General features: G+C 53.0%; 1 protein-coding gene across 5 annotated transcripts in view; it reads right to left on the bottom strand.

Moving 5' to 3' along the window:
- Nucleotides 1-3,191: 3,191 nt before the first annotated feature.
- Nucleotides 3,192-24,690, bottom strand: part of TNRC6C (trinucleotide repeat containing adaptor 6C) — a 121,097-nt gene continuing 99,598 nt past the window's right edge. For 4 of the 5 annotated variants that reach the window (XM_075579729.1, XM_075579732.1, XM_075579731.1 and 1 more), the window contains 14 exons: nt 24,418-24,475; nt 23,595-23,740; nt 21,921-22,091; nt 21,078-21,224; nt 20,810-20,929; nt 19,786-19,869; nt 15,493-15,718; nt 13,314-13,484; nt 11,549-11,740; nt 10,709-10,852; nt 7,616-7,810; nt 6,376-6,446; nt 5,425-5,564; nt 3,192-4,603 (listed from right to left, as the gene is read on the bottom strand). In XM_075579729.1, the coding sequence (XP_075435844.1) occupies nt 4,249-4,603; nt 5,425-5,564; nt 6,376-6,446; nt 7,616-7,810; nt 10,709-10,852; nt 11,549-11,740; nt 13,314-13,484; nt 15,493-15,718; nt 19,786-19,869; nt 20,810-20,929; nt 21,078-21,224; nt 21,921-22,091; nt 23,595-23,740; nt 24,418-24,475 (2,220 nt within the window). In that variant the 3' untranslated portion in view covers nt 3,192-4,248. The remainder of the gene's footprint in view (nt 4,604-5,424; nt 5,565-6,375; nt 6,447-7,615; nt 7,811-10,708; nt 10,853-11,548; nt 11,741-13,313; nt 13,485-15,492; nt 15,719-19,785; nt 19,870-20,809; nt 20,930-21,077; nt 21,225-21,920; nt 22,092-23,594; nt 23,741-24,417; nt 24,476-24,690) is intronic. The other variant, XM_075579730.1, reaches the window with a different exon arrangement.

Here is a 24,690-nt window from a genome sequence, read left to right as displayed (position 1 = left end):
CCTTAGCACAGGCGGCTCAATCAGTGGCTCAGGCGAAGACTGCACCAACTATGCTGAAGCAGGGATGTCCTGAAAACCTGCCCCGTTGGTGGCCCTTGAGGACTGGAGTTGCCCCGCACAGACAGACGTGCCTCCGCAGGACAGTAGAACATGTGTATTCACAATGAACCGTCTTGCTGCCAGAGGGTTTAAAGACAGCGAGCGCATCACTGCAGATATTATTTAACATGGAAATCTTTGGGACATTGTTGCATCCAACAGAAAGGTTTGCCTTTAAAAAACAAAACCACATTCATTGCAGAAAGAAACTGGCGTTGTGGCGTTTCTAATTTGTCATGTAAACGTTTTGTCTTATTCCCTCTGGCTCGCAAAACGCACAAAAAGGCGAGATTAACCCCTCTCTGCCTGAAAGGGCCAGCAACGCATTGCGGAGGAATGCATTGGAGTGGCCCCTCTGGCCGCCGATTGGGTTAAACCAGGAGTGGCCAACTCCAGTCCTCAAGGGCCAGCAACAGCTCAGGTGCTAAGGATATTCCTGCTTCAGCACAGTTGGCTGTGTCTTCAACTGAGCCACCTGTACTGAAGCAGAGATACCCTTCGCACCTGACCAGGTGGTGGACCCCACAGGACTGGAGTTGGCCACCTCTGGGTTAAGCAAAAACGATAAACTAATGACCCACTCAGGGTGACAGGACCAGAACGGATTGTCCCAAAATCCAATATAGTTGGGAGGGACTGCACCCCTCCTGTGTCACAGTCTGTTCCTCCGCCCGTGTATGGGGCAGTTTATGGCAGGCAGAGGTAGCATTATGAAGCAACACAATTAAAATATTACGGATTAAAATGACACCTCCCCCCCCCCCCACCAAACCGGGCTTGAAATACACAGGTTGTACTGTCTGACCAGTCTTCCAGCCTCTCCGCTTTATCACAGACGGGATAAGAGCTTCTCTGCTTGCAAAAGAGAGAATCATTTTGTTTTATAAACCTATTACAATAAAGAAAACAAGTTAACACCCATCTTGAACTTGGCTTGTGCATAGGTCAAGATCCTATTCCGAACCCTCCAGTACCACGAGGCCACCGCTGACACTGGCGGCATAAAACCGCGTCACTGCTGCAGGCCACCACGGCGGGACAAGTATTCGTAGGTCCTTCCAACAAAGAGGCCAACGCCAGCTGATAAAAAACAGTATCCCTCCCCCCTCCCAATACCGTCACAAAGCACCCCCCCCCCCCGCCCAGCACAGACACTGGGAACAGGCCTCTTCCTCCATGTAACAGGTGGCATCTGTCATTCCGGGACGGGGCGTTCCTTCCCCAAAAAAGGAGACTTGTTCTTTCTCCTTAAAAACCGCCCATAAAATGACAGTTTGTGTTTTCAACGTAAAGCAATATTCTTTTTTTCATTTAACATATAAAGCACTCTTGAAACATTTTTTCATTTGAAGTCCCTTATTTGGTAAAATATGTAACTGCTACAAACAGGAATAGTTTATTTTTGTTTGTTTTTTTCCCCTCATTTCAGTTTTTCCCCCTATATTTTCAGTGCTAGGAGTCGGGTAACTTTTCTTTCCAGGTTTTTTTTTTTTCTCTTTTTTTTTTTGTTTTTTCTTTTTGAAGATTTTTTTTGAATTTTTGTCATTTCTTTTTCATTTTTTTTTTTTAAAAAATACAATGAAATGGTTTTGTGGAGTTTAACCCCTCTGGAAATGTCACATTTTCCTGAGAAATTTCCACCATGTGCAAGATAGTGATCAAAAAGGGTTGGTTTTTTTCCCCCCCGTCTGTTGATGAAAGGAACAAATTGACAAAAAATGTAAAATATTTATATATAAAAAAAAAAAAGGGGGAGAAAATACAATAAGATGTTACACAGCGATGGCTAAAGTGACTGTTTGTCTGTTTTTGTTAATAAAACACTGGTGCCGTCCCCGAGATGTGAAGGAATTTCTATTCAAATTCGAAAATAGATTTTTAATTTTTTTTAAATTCAATGGAAGTATCTTTTTTTTAACATTTTTTTTTTGGAGAAAAAAGCAGAAACCGCTGAACGAAAAAACGAGAAAAAGGTTTGTAAACAGGTTAGAGCCAGACCGTGTGGCGTCCGCTTAATGCGCAGTTCAAAACCCGCAGACGTTGCGGCGGCATCATATGCTTGTACAGTCCATAAGCAATAGCTGCAACCCCCGGAACGGTCGCTGCCTGATCTGGGAGAGCGCGTCGCTGCCAGACGCACAGTCGTGGGCACACTGCGTGCACAGCGCGAGCATTTCTCCGGAGATACGCACGCTGCAAAGTCTTTCATTTGTTGGGTTTTTCCTATTTTTTTTTTGACAAACAAGTCCTTGAGTAAACATAGATCGTGTGTTAGCTCCGTCCCTCTCTCCCGTCCCCCTCCCTCTCTCTCCCGTCCCCCTCCCTCTCTCCCGTCCCCCTCCCTCTCTCTCTCTCCCGTCCCCCTCCCTCTCTCTCTCTCCCGTCCCCCTCCCTCTCTCTCTCTCCCGTCCCCCTCCCTCTCTCTCTCTCCCGTCCCCCTCCCTCTCTCTCTCTCCCGTCCCCCTCCCTCTCTCTCTCTCCCGTCCCCCTCCCTCTCTCTCTCTCCCGTCCCCCCCTCTCTCTCTCCCGTCCCCCCCTCTCTCTCTCCCGTCCCCCCCTCTCTCTCTCCCGTCCCCCCCTCTCTCTCCCGTCCCCCCCTCTCTCTCCCGTCCCCCCCTCTCTCTCTCCCGTCCCCCCCTCTCTCTCTCCCGTCCCCCCCTCTCTCTCTCTCTCCCGTCCCCCCCCCTCTCTCTCTCTCCCGTCCCCCCCTCTCTCTCTCTCTCCCGTCCCCCCCTCTCTCTCTCTCTCCCGTCCCCCCCTCTCTCTCTCTCCCGTCCCCCCCTCTCTCTCTCTCTCCCGTCCCCCCCTCTCTCTCTCTCCCGTCCCCCCCTCTCTCTCTCTCCCGTCCCCCCCTCTCTCTCTCTCTCCCGTCCCCCCTCTCTCTCTCCCGTCCCCCCCTCTCTCTCTCCCGTCCCCCCCTCTCTCTCTCCCGTCCCCCCCTCTCTCTATCTCCCGTCCCCCCCCTCTCTCTCTCTCCCGTCCCCCCCTCTCTCTCCCGTCCCCCTCGTTGGGTTAGCCACGGTGGGCCTGCTGAAAGTCTCAGTGCAAAGTTAAAAGGTGAAAAAAAATAAATTAAAAGAAAGTTTCACTGACCTAAGCACCTCCAAAAACAGGGTCACTTTTTTTTTTTTTAACTCCTTCACTGCTGGAAAGTCCTGCTCATTACAAAACCATATCTTTGTGCGCAGCTGTGCATTGCAGGTCCTTCTGAACGCAAAAGGGTTCGGAAAAATGAAGCAGGGGGGGTGGGGGGAGAGAAATCTAATCGGTGCACACAGACACGCGAAGGATAGATGCCCCTTCTCTCCACGTGGACATGCCGTGATATGTCTCTTAGCAAGTACAGAGAGAGCTGCACGGCCACGGAACCGCCACGGGAGGTAAATCACATTAATCTGCTGGATTCAAGTCGTCTCTACAAGTTCTCTCCCCTCAAGCTGATATGGTGTTTGGGACCAAGAAGAAAAAAATAAAGAATAAAAATTAAGAATAAAAATAGTGTTTTGAGAGGGCTACAAAATCCAAAAGAAATAAAAGAAATTGCGTATGACCCGAGCGGAAGCGCGGGCCACAAGTTCTGTGCATAGGCTGACCCCCGGGGGTGAACTCGCTGGACCCTTCGTTAGACCTTCCGTGCAAGTCTGGGATTCCTCTTTTGTTTACGGTCTGTGTCCGTACCAAACGATGCATGCAGGCGTGTGCACGTACACTGTGCGTACACTGTGCGCACACAGGCACGCGTGTGCACACCTCTCGCTCCTCCCCTTCTGATTGATAACAAGAGGCCGGGGCCGTGTGCAGAAATAGTCCAAGGCTCATTTAAAAAATGGGCTTTTGAAAGCCTCGCACCCTTTCCAGTCCGGCCGTCACATCCGTCCCAGCAGAAGCAGCGGTGATATTTTTATTTTTTCTTCTTTGAACACTTTACAAACATGGAAAGAAAAAAAAAAACTGACGCTGAGCGCCTGTAATAAGTGACGCACGCGCGCCTCGTCCTTTCGCCACTCCCATCCAGCCGCCCATACCGTTCCCAGGAACAGTTCACAAGGGTGCGGAGGGGAGGGAGGGCCGCGGATGGAAAGGGTAATTGTTCCGATGTTCTCCGTTAGTGCTGATGATGGTTTCTGAGCTTCCTCCCTTCGGGGGTCTTTACATGGACTCCCCGCTCAGCAGGTCTCCTGGCAGGAGGGTGTTGAGAGGCGTTGGGCTGCGGATGATCCTGGAGTCGTCTGTTCCAGGCGGACCCCACAGGCTGCTGGAGTATTGGGGGACCCCTCGCCAGAGCAGGTCATTGCTCCCCTTGGCACCCAGGCAGGGGGAGTTCCAGTGAGCAGTGTCGCTGCGCACCATGCTGTGTGCGCCCCCGCTCAGGCGCGGCTGGTTGCCCCCCGTGTTACACTGCCAGCTGGAGGTGGGGGGGAGGGGCTGCCCTTGTGCCAAGAATCGGTTCACTTCCTCTTCGCCGGCAAACTCCGCCAGGATGGTAGTGTTACCCAGAACGCACCTGGAGGAGGGCGAGAGTCAGATGGTGAGGGCACTGCACGGTGACCAAAGGTAAACATTACAATGATACCTAGACATACAGCAGCAGAAAGGAGCAGGGCAGGCCCCTGCCAGGGGCACAGCAATGCAGCCAGGGGCACAGAAATGCAGCCAGGCACCTCAGGCAGTGAAATAGTTAAACAATACATCATCAAAAACACGCGCGGGGACACCACGAGGGGGCGCCACGCACAGGCACACGAGGGGGCGCCATGAACAGGCACACGGGGCGCCACGCACACGAGGGGGCGCCACGCACACGAGGGGGCGCCACGCACACAAGGGGGCGCCACGCACACAAGGGGGCGCCACGCACAGGCACACGAGGGGGCGCCACGCACAGGCACACGAGGGGGCGCCACGCACAGGCACACGAGAGGGCGCCACGCGCAGGCACACGAGGGGGCGGCACGCGCAGGCACACGAGGGGGCGCCACGCGCAGGCACACGAGGGGGCGCCACGCACAGGCACACGAGGGGGCGCCACGCACAGGCACACGAGGGGGCGCCACGCACAGGCACACGAGGGGGCGCCACGCACAGGCACACGAGGGGGCGCCACGCACAGGCACACGAGGGGGCGGCACGCGCAGGCACACGGGGCGCCACGCACACGAGGGGGCGCCACACACACACGAGGGGGCGCCACGCACACAAGGGGGCGCCACGCACAGGCACACGAGGGGGCGCCACGCACACGCACGGGCACCACGCACAGGCACACAAGGGGGCGCCACGCACAGGCACACGAGGGGGCGGCACGCGCAGAAGGGCGCCACTCACATGTGCAGGGACTTCTGGGCCTTTGCCGCCTCCTCCTTGGAGCTGTACCGGACCACGGCGTTCCCTTGGGTGAGGTTCAGGTGGAATGTTATGAGGGGGCCGTGCTGCAGGCAAAGCGTCCGCAGGGTCGAGCCGTCGATCTGAGAAGAGACGCATCATACGGTGAAGGGTTAAATGGTGACAGCTGAACGCCCAGGGTGAGGTACTTCATACTCGGTGAAGTTACAGCCTTTGAAATAGCAGCAGTTACATTTCCATAGGGATGGCACACTTCCTTTAGGTAATGTGCAGGAGTAGTTGAAGCCCTCCTCCTCCGCCCTGGGGCTTCCTGCCCTCTCCCCGAGCCTGGGGAAGGCGACGTACTCAGCAGCGTTACCTTCCACGCTCACTCCAAGCTCCAACTCAGGGGCGGCCAACTCCAGGCATCAAGAGACACCAACAGGCCAGGTTTTCAGGATGTCCCTGCTTCAGCACAGGTGGCTCAATCAGTGGCTCAGTCATTATGACTGCCTCACCTGTGCTGTAGATGGGATATCATAAAAACCTGGCCTGTTGGCAGCCCTTGAGGACTGGAGTTGACCACCCCTGATACACGTGGTCACGTACCACCTTTTGCGCCCCTCCAGGTTTCCACGAGACAGTGCGGCTGTCACACACAACGGGCCCACACTAACATCGTGTACAGCCAGAGAGCAACGTGCACTCCGGCCCCACACAGGCAGCAACGTACACACACTCCCTCACTGCCACAGTAACCTCAAGTAAAGCGGTGACCGGGGGGGACACAGGTGACCCGGGGGGAGAGGGGGGGATACCGCGCTACAGGTGACCCGGGGGACACAGTGGCCGCCCTGCAGTTGACCTGGGGGTACGACAGCGGCCGCGCTGCAGGTGACCCGGGAGGAGGGAGGGGGTGGGGGGGACACAGTGGCCGCCCTGAAGGTGACATACCTGTGGGGTGAGGTTACGCAGGACGAGCCAGCTGCTTGTTCTTCCTGAGCTGTCCGTGCTCCACGTGGAACCTATAGGGAGGATGAGGAAGGGGTTAAACGGACAGTGCTCCGTGTACAAGAGAGAGTTCTGTATCTCGTCGGGTGCCGGCATGAAGAAACGCTGGCAATTCTTTAACCCCTGGAGATATCTGATGTTCATTTGATGAAACACCTTTCCTAGGTCAGCTCTGATTCTGTTAGAGATAAGGGCCTCTATCAGACAGGCCACTGGCCGTTTCAGCCAAGAGGGAGGCAATTAGTGGTAGGGTTTTAGGGTAAGGAGGTAAAGGGCTTAAGGTCATTAGGGTAAGGGGTTAAGGTCATTAGGGTAAGGGGTTAAGGGGGTTAAGGTCATTAGGGTAAGGGGTTAAGGTAATTAGGGTAAGGGGTTAAGGTCATTAGGGTAAGGGTTAAGGGGGTTAAGGTCATTAGGGTGAGGGGTTAAGGGGGTTAAGGTCATTAGGGTAAGGGGGTTAAGGTCATTAGGGTAAGGGGGTTAAGGTCATTAGGGTAAGGGGGTTAAGGTCATTAGGGTAAGGGGGTTAAGGTCATTAGGGTAAGGGGGTTAAGGTCATTAGGGTTAGGGGGTTAAGGTCATTAGGGTAAGGGGGTTAAGGTCATTAGGGTAAGGGGGTTAAGGTCATTAGGGTAAGGGGGTTAAGGTCATTAGGGTAAGGGGGTTAAGGTCATTAGGGTTAGGGGGTTAAGGTCATTAGGGTTAAGAGACATTTTTTGCAGCGGCCAAATGTTCCGGAGAAGCGGTGGCGGCTGAATGGCTGCGTCGAAATGTCCTAGACCGGGCAGGCACACACTACCTCCAGCGCGAAGTATCTCTGGGGGCGGCGCGTTCCTGCTCCTGTGTAGGAGGGGACTGCGGCTTTAAAGCCTTGTGTGCAGGAAGAGTAAAAGATGGCCGCCCTGATGAACTCAAGGACCTGGAAGACCACAGACGCCCTAAAGCAGGGCCGGCCAACTCCAGTCCTCAAGGGCCACCAACAGGTCAGGTATTAAGGATATCCCTGCTTCAGCACAGGTGGCTCAATGACTGCACCAGGGATATCCAGATACCTGAGCTGTTGGTGGCCATTGAGGACTGGAGTCGGTCACCCTGCTCTGTGGTCACAGTGGGGTTATAACTAGGGGCGGGGAATAGGAAGGAGGCGGCGGGGGCAGCGTGACTTCTCTCAGTGGGACAGTACCGGAGGAGTAGGAGCTGGTCCAGCCCAGTTGGTTTGAGCCCCACGTAGACGATGGTTTGGGGTTGGTCAGCCCAGGAGGAGGTCTGGTCGGAGCGGTAGTGTTTCGGGGGACCTTCCACAGCTCGTGAGACAGGGATGCTGGCGTGTGGGAGATTGGGCTGGAGGCCCACGTGGACTTTATGTCGGACAGTTTACCTGGAACAGATACAAAGAGCAAAGTCTGGGACACGTTCATCTGAAACATGCCTCCTATCCTCTCAAAGCAAGCAGCACCCACCCCGACACCCGCTGCACCCCGACACCCCGAACTACCATTCCAACAAATATTCTCTTTAAACCCTCACTAAAGCAAGATGCGTTTCTTTTCTTGTGTAAAGCTGCAATCCTGCCGTCGGCAGCTGGGATTTCTTCGGGGGCCTCTGGCGGGTTCGGCAATCAAATGTTTTTTCCCCTTGTCAGAGAGCCAATACAGATGGGGGAGGGGAAAGGGGGGGGGAGTGGAGGGTAGGAGGGGGCATAAGGGAATGAGGGGGATGGGAGACTGGCTATAGAAGAAATTGCTGATCACACAAAAGGGAGCTTTCACAGGGAATCAAACCCATCGAAGGTGTCCGGTTGGGATAAATAAAGGGATACCCCAGATGAGTCCCCTTAAGCAGGTCAGTGGCGTTAGGGCACGTTGATCCTAGGAGGGATTGCCCCTATTAAACATGTCGCCTGTATTATGGCTTTTATGCAGCAGTGACAGTCACAGCGTGCGCATGGTGCCGCGGCACCTCTGCGTGCGCTCCTGGAAAAGGATTGTGTACAAACAAACCTGCCAAACCTTCTGCCCGATAATCCTACAAACTGTTCATCAACAAGAGACTTCTTACCATCATATAACAGTGTCGCGTGAGCTCAGAGGTTGCACAGTCGCACAAAACCCATACGTCCATCAAGCTCAACCTAGGCTAAGGGTTCCTTACAGAGAGGGCAGTTACAGAGAGGGCAGTTACAGAGAGGGCAGTTACAGAGAGGGCAGTTACAGAGAGGGCAGTTACAGAGAGGGCAGTTACAGAGAGGGCAGTTACAGAGAGGGCAGTTACAGAGAGGGCAGTTACAGAGAGGGCAGTTACAGAGAGGGCAGTTACAGAGAGGGCAGTTACAGAGAGGGCAGTTACAGAGAGGGCAGTTACAGAGAGGGCAGTTACAGAGAGGGCAGTTACAGAGAGGGCAGTTACAGTGAGGGCAGTTACAGTGAGGGCAGTTACAGTGAGGGCAGTTACAGTGAGGGCAGTTACAGTGAGGGCAGTTACAGTGAGGGCAGTTACAGTGAGGGCAGTTACAGTGAGGGCAGTTACCGAGAGGGCAGTTACCGTGAGGGCAGTTACAGTGAGGGCAGTTACCGAGAGGGCAGTTACCGAGGGCAGTTACCGAGAGGGCAGAGGGCAGTTACCGAGAGGGCAGTTACCGAGGGCAGTTACCGAGAGGGCAGTTACCGAGAGGGCAGTTACCGAGAGGGCAGTTACCGAGAGGGCAGTTACAGTGAGGGCAGTTACCGAGAGGGCAGTTACAGTGAGGGCAGTTACAGTGAGGGCAGTTACAGTGAGGGCAGTTACAGTGAGGGCAGTTACAGTGAGGGCAGTTACAGTGAGGGCAGTTACAGTGAGGGCAGTTACAGTGAGGGCAGTTACAGAGAGGGCAGTTACAGAGAGGGCAGTTACAGAGAGGGCAGTTACAGAGAGGGCAGTTACAGAGAGGGCAGTTACAGAGAGGGCAGTTACAGAGAGGGCAGTTACAGAGAGGGCAGTTACAGTGAGGGCAGTTACAGTGAGGGCAGTTACAGTGAGGGCAGTTACAGAGAGGGCAGTTACAGTGAGGGCAGTTACACTGAGGGCAGTTACAGTGAGCGATTCATTCCCCACATTACTGCTGTTTCAGCTCCAGGCATATCATTATACGGTTTGGGACTGTGGATCCTAAGCACATCCTCATTAAACATGTTCCATCGCAGAGAGACACATGGAGAAGCAAAAGGTCCAGGCACTCGGTCTTCCAAAAAAGGTAATTTAATTCAGCATGAAATGACAGTCCTCACCTGTGGTGACTTGGTTAGGTAAGTGGGAGGGTGTATTAGGGCATTGTAGTGTTTTTGTTGTCAGCTCTCACCTTGACAAAGACTGCTACAGCAGTCGAAACGTTGGATTTCATGCTGAATTAAATTACCTTATTTGGAAGACCGAGTGCCTGGACTTTTTGCTTCTCCAGGTGACTCCTTGGGGACTTTGTAGGATGACCCCCTTGGTCCGTGGGCACCGGCAGGTGATATTTATCTTAAACGGTTGTGTGTGTGCCAGATCACCATATATCATTGACTATCGCAGAGAGTCACATACTCGCTAATTTGTAATGAAGTGACATCCGGGCACATCCCACAGGGCACATCCCACAGGGCACATCCCACAGCGCACATCCCACAGCGCACATCCCACAGCGCACATCCCACAGCGCACATCCCACAGGGCACATCCCACAGGGCACATCCCACAGGGCACATCCCACAGCGCACATCCCACAGTGCACATCACGCACATCCCACAGGGCACATCCCACAGGGCACATCCCACAGTGCACATCCCACAGGGCACATCCCAAACATCCCACAGTGCACATCCCACAGGGCACATCCCACAGGGCACATCACACAGGGCACATCCCACAGGGCACATCCCACAGGGCACATCCCACAGGGCACATCCCACAGGGCACATCACATCCCTTTCCTGGTCCCCTCTCTGGGCTTGTAAAGTGCACGTGACGGTGTTACACATACACGCGTCTCCTGTCCCGCAGGCCAGCTTGGCTTTCTGAGATAAGACACACAGGGCCTTGCTCAAGCGTACGTCACTGCAGTTCTGAGGCTGAAGGTAAAGTTCTTAGAAGGAAAGCACTTGATTATTCTCCTGCTCCCTATATATAATCAGGGAATCGGAGGCTCACATTTCCCCCTTTGCACTTGGAGGGGGTTAATAGAGAAGGTGAAATTTAGCCATCAGAAATGAGCTGGGAGACAGGAGACGGCAGCAGAAGCCGTTCTCGCAGTGGCAGTACCTCCAGTCTTCAGCAGGTAGCGGTTGACATCCTGGATAGTGGTGTTGATGGTGGGCCCTGTGGGTACGCTCCCGGGAGTCACATCGGGGTCATTCTCAGGGTCTATGTTCTGCAGTCCTTTCCATGGCACACCCGGGTGGAATTCTGTGGCAGAGAGAGGAATCCTGATGAACCGGAGCAAAAGCAGTGCAGCCGCGCCATCTGACCGGCACAGCCTCCCATCTAGGGCGCTGCTTCTGTGCAGACGGTGACGCAAAAATAGACACGGCACGTGCACGTTACGCGGGTTGTACATGGCAGTTATTTGAAAGAACGTCTTAACCCAGGGCTTCTCAACTCCAGTCCTCAAGCCCCCCCCCCCCCCCCCCCAACCGGTCAGGTTTTGAGGATATCCGTGCTTCAGCACAGACAAGCAGGGAAATCAACAAAACTTGACCTGTTAGGGGAGGTGGGGGGGTCGTCTTGAGGACTTCAGATGAAAATCCTTGTAACCCTTTGAGAGCCCCAAGACGTCCTCTGCAGGGAACACGAGGGTATCCTCCACTTCCGCTCATGTCCGGGGGGGGGGGGGGGGGGGAGGGAGGGAGGGGGGGGAGGGGGTGCCTGTAAACGCTTGATCGCTTCTCCAAGCGTTTAGATGATGGAACGCGAGGAGAACAGGTGGATCAATGGCGCCAGCACTCACAAAAGGTTAAAATACCAATCTCTCATTGTGTATCAAGGATGTGAACAAACTGTTCCTCACACAAAATGCTTTGACGTTCTCAATACTTCCCAGGCAAGTTTGGCGTTATATTTTCCGTGTTAGCCGGTGAGAAGACGGGGCTTCCGCGCACTTACCGGGAGGCCAGCTGATGCTGGATCCGTTGGAGATCTTATCGTTCTCAGGTTTGGCACGGGACCAGTTGTCATTAATGGCTGAGGGAGGGCTCGACGGAGACTCGTTGTTTGAGATGAGGTCGTAGCGACTGTACGGGTCGTCCAGGGAGGATTTTCCTGGAGGGCCGATGCTTAGACCCCCGGGGACAGCACCTGCCACGGACACACAGGCAAATGCAACAAGATCAACCTCAGAAGACAGATAAGGCTTATCAGTACTAGAGATTCCAATCACCACACTCCTGGCCCCTTGGCACACAGGGGGCTCTGGTCCCCACCGGTAAGTAGTAACCAGTGTTTCTTTAACATTTTGGAACACAATGAACCAGTTAAAAGCCAATACATACTCCTGTTCCTGTTTGTTCATCTATGCCGGGGTGGCCAGCTCCAGTCCACCAAAATAGGTCAGGTTTTCAGGATATCCCTGCTTCAGCACAGGTGGCTCAATCAGTAGCTCAGTAGAAGACTGCACCACTAAAGCAGGGACATCCTTAAAACCCAACCTGTTGGTGGTCCGTGAGGGGTGGAGTTGCCCACCCTTTATCTATGCTGAAAAAAGAAATCCATTTCACCAAACCGGTGAGGTTTAACACCGTGGCGAAACCCGAGATTAAACGCCGTGGCGAAACCCGAGATTAAACGCCGTGGCGAAGCCCCAGATCTGTGCGTCCTCATAAATACTAAAATTCCACATTGTAAAACAAATATATATGTTTTGAGGATGCAATACCTTTCATTGGGTAAACTAACCGTAAGCTCATCTCAAAATCAGACATTTATTTAGTGTCCCAGAAGTAAAAAGCAACCAGTTATCATCAATCTTTTCTGCACAGCTACATACAAGTCTGAGATAAAATGTAAATAAAACTATTCACTAGTCCGAAATGATCAGAGACGGCAATCAAGCGATCTTGCAGATGTGACAGTTAATAATACAGCTTGTAATTGATTTTTTTTTTAAATTTACGTTAGAAACAGAAGATCATTTGACTGCGACGAGAAGCGTGTGTGTGTGGGTTGGGAAAATGGAACAGAAAATATTTAGTTCCGTATAAACGTGTACCCTGCTATTAGAATATAAGTATTCCCTATAATAATATCAATAATCTAATACATTCAATAAATATTGATGTTCAGTTTCCAGCTGCTTTAATTCGCTGACGGTTTAACCAATAGGAGCAGGAGAAGGTGAACGCCGTGAGCTGAAAATTGGGGAAGCCTTCCAAATAAACCCTGGACGATATAAATGGAGAAGGCCTCAGTATAAACACTTCCCCCTTCTCTGCTGCCCGGTGTAAGGATGGTTGCTGGCTCCGAAACACACGCGCAGTATATTTTATTGGAGGTCAGCGGGGGACAAAGAACATGAATTGCTCATATAGTGTTGACCAAAATGTATACCAAATACAGGGCGACCAATTTAATATGGACGTGGAGAAATTCACCCCTTCCCATTGCACAAAGGGACGGTAAACGGTTTGCGACAGGGATTTCCCTGGATTGTTGTACGATGACTTTATAGTCTACTACGAAGACTGAGCCTCTAATTGAGCCACTTGTGCGTAACCAGGGACTGATAGCGCCCCCTGCGCTGAAGCCTGGACTGAGTGGACCCCCTGTGCTGAAGCTGGGATGTCCTTAAAACCAGACCTGTTGAGGGGGTCTTGAGAACTGGAGTTGAGCTCCCCGGGTGCAGTATATAGTAGTATGGTGTGCAGCGACTTACTTTGCTTCCCAGGGCTCGGGTCACGTGTAGAAACAGAACTGGTCAGGTTGTCCATGGAGTTGGGGTGGGTCCACTGAGGCAGGCGGGACTGGGACGGAGACGTATCCTTCACAGACAGGCCGCCGCTCATGTCCATACTGTTTACATTCATGTTGGGATTTAATCCAGAAACTGTATGGGTGGGAATAATGAAACATTAGGACGGACGGACGGACGGACACACGGACACACACACACACAGCATTTGTGTATAGCACCTAAAAGGAGCAATCATCTTTATTTTTAACGTAAGATTGAAGCAGGAGGTCTCTGGAGCTGAACCCCATTAATTTTAGCTCCGGGGACCCCTGGCTTCCGGAGGTACCTTCCTCCGAAGGGGGTGAAGGCATCTCTGCAAAGTCTAACGCTCCCGCGTCACGTGGGCCAATAGGAAGCCGCACTGGATGACATCACAGCTCCTATTGGCCAGAAGGGCGCGGGAGTTTTGAAAAGCGGCCATTAGGGGAACCCTGCCGGTAGCCGCTTGGCTAGCAACCCCCTATGGATGTAAGTATGTTCGGAAGCAGGGGGTCCCCGGAGATGAAATTGATGGGGTTCAGCTCCAGAGAGCCCCCCTAAGAAATTAAAAAACATTGTGCTCTTGGATTGCCGCTTTAAGGGGTACAATAACCGCACTTTCAGCTTAAAACCAGATATCCTTAGAACCTGATCTGTTAGTGTGACGATCGACAGGATTTGGCCCGGGTTTAAAGGGGTTACACCCCAATTGGCCACCCTCTAACCTCACCAGGGAGACAAGGGGTTAACTGGGCTGAGGTCCAGAAATGTGATTTAACCCTTGTTATAACATGAAAATGTATATTCCCCTGTGTAAATGTATTGTGTTATCCTAGTGTTTGCACCCACACATACACTAGGGCTGCTGCAGAAGGGAAAGGGTTAATGTTAAACCAGTGATTCTAGCCCTTTGTTTAAATTACCCTCAAAGATGCCTGCCTACTAAATGCAAATGGTCAGGAGAGCTACCAAATGGTTAGGAAACAGCCCTAATCAAAGGCCCAGCCACTCTACCTGTTTGCAGGAAGCTAGAGTGGGGGGTGAGCGTTATAACTCACACTTACAAACCATAGTATCCTGCCATGTGGTAGACTGGCCCAAACGCCTCTGATTTAGGAGTGGGGCTACAGAATGAGTGACCTTATTAAATATAAGAATATTATGAGATGTCCTTGGCTGAACGTGCTAAGAGTTACATAGGTGTATTCGTGGGACTTAGCCCCAACTAATGATTCTAAACACTTGATATCTAACAGATACTAAGAGCCAGATATATAATATCTCTCTTAATTTTAGTACTACATGGTAATATTTAGTCTCATTGGGAGCATCATGTGTAACGGAATGTATTAATATGTCTCGCGTGCCGGTGAGTACTACTGAACTGAAGTTATGAAGTTATTTACAGTGTATATGGAATTTTGGTTTGTTCTGGAAACTGCAGACTCCCTCTGTTATGATAATGAGCAGGAAGGACATCTTGCTAGAATTTACATAGCCTGGTGATCAAAGGCTAAATTGCCTAATTGTTTATGTTGGAGGCAGGAACCAAGAAACTGAATGTTTTTTAAATGTGATACTTCACACTTCAATGGAAGCCAAAAGCGGCTTCAAATAGCTTCAAAGACTTTTTGCTAGCCTTTTTGGCATCTAGGGTTAAGAGATGAGTTTGACATGGTATTTAAGTCAGTCACCCCTTACTCAAGTGTCTTCATGCAAAGTCTTCATGTTTTCATGTCTGCATGTCTTCATGCCTGTGTCTTCATGCATGAGTCTTCATTCATGGGCTGCATGTATTGCTGTGATGCCAACTGAATTATGGAAGAAATGGCCCATCCTGTATCCTGATGGCTTTCTTGTCCTAATCTTTAAGTAAGTGTCTATATTTTGCCTGTTATTTGTAAATTTTGTGTGTTCACCTTTATCAAGGAATAAATTATATTTTATCATATCTAAGTCTCGTCCCAGTTCAACCCAGTTATATAATATATATATTTTGTGTATTATTAATAGCCTGTCGCAAAGCTCCCATCACAGTTAGGTGGTGGGGTTTGGGGGAGGGGGATCTTGAGGACTGGCGGGGAGCCCCCTGTGATCAACGATCAGACCTCGCCATACTTACCGAGGGGGTAGGGAGGAAAGTGGTTGGATGAAGACTGCTGCTCTTTGGTCTGTAGGTCACACAGGCCGGGAGCGTGGGGCGAGAAGCTGTCCAGAGACGACTTGCCTGCAGGAGCGTGCAGGGGAGGATACGGAGGAGGAGGTTGCTGCTTCATAAGCAGGGCCTGGGCTAGCTGGCGCTGATGCTGCTGGATCTGTTGCTGCATGTTATTGATTGTACGTGCAACCTGCAGACAAGACCAAGAACCACGTGACACATACAGTAACCCCGGTACGATGCACACGCAGTAACCCCGGTACGAGGCACACAGTAACCCCGGTACGAGGCACACAGTAACCCCGGTACGATGCACACGCAGTAACCCCGGTACGATGCAGTAACCCCGGTACGATACGCACGCAGTAACCTCGGTACGAGGCACACACAGTAACCCCGGTACGATACGCACACAGTAACCCCGGTACGATACGCACACAGTAACCCCGGTACGATACGCACACAGTAACCCCGGTACGAGGCACACACAGTAACCCCGGTACGAGGCACACACAGTAACCCCGGTACGAGGCACACACAGTAACCCCGGTACGAGGCACACACAGTAACCCCGGTACGAGGCACACACAGTAACCCCGGTACGAGGCACACACAGTAACCCCGGTACGAGGCACACACAGTAACCCCGGTACTAGGCACACAGTAACCCCGGTACGAGGCACACAGTAACCCCGGTACGAGGCACACACAGTAACCCCGGTACGAGGCACACAGTAACCCCGGTACGAGGCACACACAGTAACCCCGGTACGAGGCACACAGTAACCCCGGTACGAGGCACACAGTAACCCCGGTACGAGGCACACAGTAACCCCGGTACGAGGCACACAGTAACCCCGGTACGAGGCACACAGTAACCCCGGTACGAGGCACACAGTAACCCCGGTACGAGGCACACAGTAACCCCGGTACGAGGCACACAGTAGCCCCGGTACGAGGCACACACAGTAACCCCGGTACGAGGCACACACAGTAACCCCGGTACGATACGCACACAGTAACCCCGGTACGAGGCACACAGTAACCCCGGTACGAGGCACACAGTAACCCCGGTACGAGGCACACAGTAACCCCGGTACGAGGCACACAGTAACCCCGGAACGAGGCACACAGTAACCCCGGTACGAGGCACACAGTAACCCCGGTACGAGGCGCACACAGTAACCCCGGTACGAGGCGCACACAGTAACCCCGGTACGAGGCGCACACAGTAACCCCGGTACGAGGCACACACAGTAACCCCGGTACGAGGCACACACAGTAACCCCGGTACGAGGCGCACACAGTAACCCCGGTACGAGGCACACAGTAACCCCGGTACGAGGCACACAGTGACCCCGGTACGAGGCACACAGTAACCCCGGTACGATACACACAGTAACCCCGGTACGATACACACAGTAACCCCGGTACGAGGCACACAGTAACCCCGGTACGATACGCACACACAGAAACCCCGGTACGAGGCACACACAGTAACCCCGGTACGAGGCACACACAGTAACCCCGGTACGAGGCACACACAGTAACCCCGGTACGAGGCACACACAGTAACCCCGGTACGAGGCACACACAGTAACCCCGGTACGAGGCACACACAGTAACCCCGGTACGAGGCACACACAGTAACCCCGGTACGAGGCACACACAGTAACCCCGGTACGAGGCACACACAGTAACCCCGGTACGAGGCACACACAGTAACCCCGGTACGAGGCACACAGTAACCCCGGTACGAGGCACACAGTAACCCCGGTACGAGGCACACAGTAACCCCGGTACGAGGCACACACAGTAACCCCGGTACGAGGCACACAGTAACCCCGGTACGATACACACAGTAACCCCGGTATGAGGCACACAGTAACCCCGGTACGAGGCACACAGTGACCCCGGTACGAGGCACACAGTAACCCCGGTACGAGGCTCACAGTAACCCCGGTACGATACACACAGTAACCCCGGTACGAGGCACACACAGTAACCCCGGTACGATACGCACACACAGTAACCCCGGTACGAGGCACACAGTAACCCCGGTACGAGGCACACAGTAACCCCGGTACGAGGCACACACAGTAACCCCGGTACGAGGCACACAGTAACCCCGGTACGAGGCACACAGTAACCCCAGAACGAGGCACACACAGTAACCCCGGTACGAGGCACACAGTAACCCCGGTACGAGGCACACAGTAACCCCGGTACGAGGCACACAGTAACCCCGGTACGAGGCACACAGTAACCCCGGTACGAGGCACACAGTAACCCCGGTACGAGGCACACAGTAACCCCGGTACGAGGCACACAGTAACCCCGGTACGAGGCACACAGTAACCCCGGTACGAGGCACACAGTAACCCCGGTACGAGGCACACAGTAACCCCGGTACGAGGCACACAGTAACCCCGGTACGAGGCACACAGTAACCCCCGGTACCTCTGGCTGATACGGCTAACAAAAAACAGCACAAACCCAGTGGGGCAGGAACTCCTAGACATTCATTGATACAATTACAAGGCACCTTTCTAAGGAGCAAACCATGAAATCTTAGTTTTTTTTTTTTTTTAAATAAATCACTTCTGTATTAGATAACCATGACTTGTTTTTAATGCTACTCCCAATGCCATTTTCAATGAGTGTTAATATTCGGTTCTCCTTTGATTTCTATAGCAGGCTTTAGCCCACCTCCCCAGCAGTGCAAGATCTTTGCAACACTTTCCTGTTTATGACCATTTGTTGCCAATGTTTTCAGCAGTTTGAGCTGCAAACTGTAACAATAGATAATGTTACTGTAGTAATATCTGGTACATCAACTGCATTGAATCTCAACACCCCCAGTGTACATCTGCATTGCCCCAAAGGTCGGACAGCCTTTGGCGCAGCCGAAGAGCAGCTAAAGGCTGTGAGCCGTTTGGTGCCATTCGCTGGTGTTCGGTGATGGTAAAGTGATGCTCTATTTCAAATCTGAAACTCACCAGCCCTTTATCCCCTGTACCCAATTTCCCAACTATCTGGCCATGAAATGTCTGTGAATTGGCTGTATAACCCGGTTCTTTTAATGTAACCATGTATTGTTATAACTCTGTGCCCAGGACATACTTGAAAACGAGAGGTAACTCTCAGTGTATTACTTCCTGGTAACACATTTTTATAAATAAATAAACATAGTAGCTGCTGAGTTAGGCTAAGGCCCCGCTCCCTCAGTCAGCGCGCCAGCACTGCAGACAGGCGGGGCGCTGACAGACACAGACCGCGATATGCGGTCTGTAGGGAGCGGGAGCCTGGCGGGAGTGGGAGGCGGGGGAGTGGCTTGAGCGGAGGGACCTGCTACTCCTCCCCCCCCCCCCCGGGCTCGGGCTGCAGGAGGGAGCTGCTGCGGGCTGCTGTAAGGTAAGCAGCTCCCTCCCCTTCTGCCACAAAAAAAAAAACACGCACACACACTACCTTAAGTAGGAAGCTGCCTGATGACAGCTCCCACCGCTGATTGGCTCATCAGCACACCACGTGACGCGTCACCGCTCGGGATCACAATTTTCTTGAATCCCCTGCCGGCTGACGCGTCACAGTGCGTAGTGAGCCATCAGCGTGGGGGAACTGGGACCGGCTAGGGAGGATTCCCCTGCTGGTGGGGAACGCTCGAGCGGCCGTCCACGCCACCGAGCGCAGCGGGTCCCAGCCCTTACACTGACTGAAGGATTGATTGAAACTGAAAGGCGGCCATTCTGTTAGGCACACAATCAGGATTTGGACAGATTTATATCAGAAGCACCAAACGATTGCCAGTTGAGGTAAGAATGTAGAATTATACATCGTCACACACATTACATAAACAAATAAAAAAAATTAAGAAAAAAGGGGGGGGGTGTAGTATTGTGGCTTTAAAGCCACTCACTCGCTTTGTGACACACACCGACACACACCTTTTGTTTATGTGAGCCAGAGTTCTGCTTAACACTTAACACTTTTACAGCCAGGCAGAAAGCGGCCTGAGTGATTAAATGCCGTCTAAATTGAACTAAAGCGTTAAACAAACAATGCTTCATTAACACATGCTTGAAATGGCTGTTTTTAGGACATTGCTGTGTTCAGTGGGAAGCTTGTGACACGTTGCTGTGGATCTGACAGCGGTCACGCGGGGATAATTGAAGGTAAATGAGGTTGATGATCCCTTTTAACACTGTGGGTTGCTTTGGAGCTGATCACAGCACAGGATAATATTCCCGTTTGACCTACTTGCTGCTCCTGTTGTCTCATGGGACCGGAAACATTCCGCTGAGCCTGTAACATCTGCTGCTGGAGCTGTAAACGCTGATACGCCTGCAGGTGGGATAGAGAAGCGGGTTACACAGGCGGGAGGCGCGCCCCACACACTTATTAACCCTTTCATAAAAGAAGCGACTTGTTAGATGTTTATCTGGATGAAAGAACATGCAGCCCTAATCCGACATCCGTTCTTTCTTCTAAACGTCTTGATGAAACCGTTCTGTATATTACTCCGCCTGCGATCATTGTACAGTGTATATGTGCGTATACGTACCATCACATTCTTCCTCAAGGTTGGAAGGCTCTTTAACACATGCAGTGAATTATTGTCGTTTATTTGTAAAGCGCCAATATATTGGGAATGAGGCACAATGTTGGATCAAAAGGTAAAGTGGCTGCTCATTGTGGGACGGAGTATACATCAGGATGGAGTATGGTCCGGCTGCACTGCTGATCCCATTAAGGTGTGGGGATGCTGGGGGTGTTACATAGCATGGCGTATGGTCCAGCAGCACAGCCGGTCAATTAAGGTTTAATGGTGAGGACATGGATGTTGGGGGAATGGCAGATAGGCTTCCTTAAAAAAGATGAGTTGTAAGGGAGTTAAATGCCTGAAGGAGGCACACACATATCCAAGAGCCTGAGCCAAATTGTATTTAAGGAATAACCAATGAGTTAGACCAGTGCCTTTACTTACAGTATCACACCGGGGGTGCTGGTTATAACTAGAACACAATTATCCTAAAACATGGCCTGGTTTGTGGTTCTGGGGATCATTTGTGAAACAGGGGAGATTTCTGCCAGTGTTATTTCAAGATGTCGCAGGTCAAAGTGTTCTGCTTCAGCACAGCTCTGTATACACACGCGTTCATTACACAGGACTGACTGTGACATGCAGGTCACATCCCACATTCAGAGCCACAATCATAACACAGAGCAGGCACTCTGAATTCAGCGCGCCCCAGATGTTCGGGTGCAAGCAATGATTACTTACCAGCTGCAGCTGATAGAGCTGGTTCAGCATGGTCATATGCTGAGGATTCATTGGCGAGGTTAATAGTGCAGGGTTGAGACCAATGTTTTTTGCTGCAAACTGCAAAAGCTGTGCTTGAACCTAAAGTATCGGGGGCAGAGAGTCACGGCAAGAACACCTTAGCAAGAGCCCTCACCCAGTACACAGCTCCGATTATTGTAACAAGAACGCGTCATTAAACTACTGCAGCAAAGGCTCCGCATGGGCCTTGGTCTGTGCCCTGACTGACCTGAGGGGATAGAAACTGAGGCACTTGAGCACGGAGACTAGGCTGGGATGAGTTTAGAGGTTGCACTGGCGGTTGCTGCGGCGGTTGCATGGACCTGGCTTGTGCTGCTCCGCTATTGCCAAACATACCCAGATTGCCACTCTGTATCTGTACGGAGACAAACCGGGAGCGGCAGTGAGGGGAGTGGGGGGGAGCGGCAGTGAGGGGAGTGGGGGGGGAGCGGCAGTGAGGGGAGTGGGGGGGGGGAGCGGCAGTGAGGGGAGTGGGGGGGGAGCGGCAGTGAGGGGAGTGGGGGGGGAGCGGCAGTGAGGGGAGTGGGGGGGAGCGGCAGTGAGGGGGGAGGCAGTGAGGGGGGCGGCAGTGAGGGGAGTGGGGGGGGAGCGGCAGTGAGGGGGGAGCGGCAGTGAGGGGAGTGGGGGGGGAGCGGCAGTGAGGGGAGTGGGGGGGAGCGGCAGTGAGGGGAGTGGAGGGGAGGGGGGGGAAGCGGCGGTGAGGGGAGTGGGGGGGGGAGCGGCAGTGAGGGGAGTGGGGGGGGGAGCGGCAGTGAGGGGAGTGGGGGGGGGAGCGGCAGTGAGGGGAGTGGGGGGGAGCGGCAGTGAGGGGAGTGGGGGGGGAGCGGCAGTGAGGGGAGTGGGGGGGAGCGGCAGTGAGGGGAGTGGGGGGGGAGCGGCAGTGAGGGGAGTGGGGGGGGAGCGGCAGTGAGGGGAGCGTGGGCGGCGGTGAAGGGAGCGGGGGCCGCAGGAAGGATACGCCGGCCGCGGAGGGCAGTGTGGGTCCCCTTTTGAGGCGTGCTCCTCGATCAGCAGATATGAGGACAGAGGAGACATCTTTAACCCTGGTTACCTGTCTCGAGGAATTCAAGTTGTGCATGCTCAGCCCCGGGGACACGCCCCCCAGGGCCTGGTTAGGGAGTGCACTGTTTGGATGGGGGAGCTTCAGGCTTGGTGAAGGCAAAAATGGTGAAGTGGGCTCTTCCACTAGGCCGCCATCCTGATTGGAGAGAGAGAGGGTGAGCTGGGGGGCCGTGTCCAGCAGCAGCAGGGAGAGCACACGGGGAACGTGTGGGGAAAAGCAGCGTCGTGGAGAGGGGGAAAAAACAGAAGAAAAAAGCAGTGTTACAATAAAGAATATAAAAACCTTCACACATTTCAGGGTGATCAGTGAGCGGCTTTACTTAATGTAACCTCGCACTGCCCTCATTTTCTACTAGTAACCCAACCCCTTAGCACCCCCATCCTGCCCCCCCCCCCCCCCCCCAACATGTCGCAGGGCCGGTCTAAGGGCAAGCCGAGAAAGGCGGCTGCCTTTGGCACCGCACCCCCGGGGTCCACGCGGGATCCAACTTTAACTCGACCGAAGGGGGGAGCCGGAGGAGGGGGCGTGGGGCCCCCGGAACGGCAGGGGCCCTTAGCCGCAGCGTTGCCATAGCAACGTGACACGATCCCATGCCGCCGCGACGCTGCCAGCGGGCTGATCGTCTAGTCAAGTCCCTCTATTTTACGGGCAGGGGGTGCTGCTGGCAGCACGCCGTCTTGGGCCCCGCAAAACCTAACCGGCCCTGCGCCAAGAGTACTATGTGCCGCGTGCACCAACACACGTGCATATTAACCTCTTCATGTCTGGTAACAGGAGAGGTTAATACACAGTTAACTATTTCGAATTCGATGTTAGCAAAGTCAGGAGCAACTACTGACATTGAAATGCGAAGGGTTAACAGCCGGCAGCCTTATTAACATGTAGGGCCAAGACCATACGCAGTTAACCCTCTCCGTGCTGGACTTCACTGCAACACACTCAGCCACATTTCCCAAGCAGTGCAGAGACCATACACAGGGGCGGGCAACAACAGTCCTCAAGGGCCACCAACAGGTCAGGTTTTCAGAATACTACTGAGACCCAAGTGCAAAACATTTACAATACTCCAGAGAATAGTACGAGCTCCGCGTAAACTCCTGCGCAGCCAAGTAATATTAAAACCACCCGGCTGCTAGTAACCACCTGGAGTGAAACGCCTAAATCAGGGCATGGTTAAAGCTGAAGGGGTTAAACGTTCCAGAACACGCTGGGAGATTTCGGCTCTAGTTACAGCTGGGCAGGGCGTCTTCGGGAAGAAATTTTGCAGAGATTACGTCTTGCGCTGCCGCCAGAATGCGCCGTAACGCGACACGTCCGAGAGACTTTCTCGCCGTGCATGGAGGGAGACAAAGCTATATATCTCACATCTTTGCGTTGGCCGATGACGCCGACTTCTTTTTCACTACATGTCACGTCTGCTCGGAGCCTGCCAAAAACGGCCTGTGTAACATTCAGTCCCGGTGCTGAAACCGGACGCGTGTGACAGTGCCAGGTGCGAGCGGCCGTCATGCTGCCAGCCGGGCTGCAGACTCCGCATCACCACGAGGGGTGTCCAGCCGCCCAACACTCCCTTCATACCAGGCTATTTTTAAGACACTGATTGGGCCGTGCACCACACCTCAATAAGAGATCTCGCCTCAATAAGACACGCTGCCCGGTTACCTTGTCCAGGAAAGTGGGGCGATCCATGGAAGACTCTTTGGAGATCGGTGGCGGGCGGCAGCTTAAGGGTTTGGCGATCATCATGTTGTAGTCCGCCATTCCCATTCCACGCTTGTCCATTTCCACCTTCTTTTCCAGGAGAGCACCTGGAGGCGAGAGAGGCGCCGCGGTTAGAAGCCGCACTGCTGGCTGCGACAACACCGCGAGAGAACCGGGACATCCTCTCGCCAATTCTACGCGACTGCTGCAGCCAGACTTCCTCTCACCCGATTATTTGGGTTTTTACCAATGAAGGGCACGGGTGTATTCAGGGTGATCAAGGCAGCTTCAAAATTATATAATTTGTAACAACAGGTGAATTAAGGTGGCAAAGCAGGCGTGGGTAGAAACAGCGTAAAACAATAATGGAAAGAATCGCTGTATAAACCCGTTATAGGGCAACGCTATCAAACGGTCTGATTGTATAAAGTATTATACAATTATTACAATGCTGTAGACCAGGGGTTGCCAACTCCAGTCAGGGGGAGGGTGGGTCCGATCTGGAGCCCCACAACACGACCGTGCCAGGACCGTCTCCGGCGCTGCGGACTTCCGCTTTTATGGCTGCAGAGACTAAGCCTCGCTACATCTGCACGTATATGAATGCGAGGAAAGGCCTTTGTTTGCCGGGTTACTGGTTCATCGCCGCGTGCGGCTGTTTTGCTCCCCAGCGTGCTGGGAATAATGAGGCCATTAGATGCGGGAGTATCTTGAACTTTCTGACAATGGCTCTGCCTGGAGTACAAACAAGCACAGTCATTTCCTCTGATGGGGAGCTACTTACTCATGGCCTGATCCAGATTCATATTGTTACTCTTCAAGGCCTCTTCAGCAGGCTCTCTCTGCAGAGAATAAGGAGTGCGGGGTTAGAGGTAGAAGAGTAAACATGTTTACCAGGCTACTAATCACCAGGAATGAAAGGGTATTTTGATATGATGATCGGAAGAAGATGAAGGGACATGCGAGCGCTTTCACAACGAGTGGCCAACTCCAGCCTTCAAGGGCCACCAACAGGTCAAGTATTCAGGATATCCCTGCTTCAGCACAGGTGGCTCAA

The sequence above is a fragment of the Ascaphus truei genome, chromosome 22 (assembly GCF_040206685.1).
Source record: "Ascaphus truei isolate aAscTru1 chromosome 22, aAscTru1.hap1, whole genome shotgun sequence".
In the NCBI taxonomy this organism is placed as follows: Eukaryota; Metazoa; Chordata; class Amphibia; order Anura; family Ascaphidae; genus Ascaphus; species Ascaphus truei.
The sequence above is the reverse complement of the archived record's forward strand: the minus strand, read 5'-3'. Positions and strand labels throughout refer to the sequence as shown.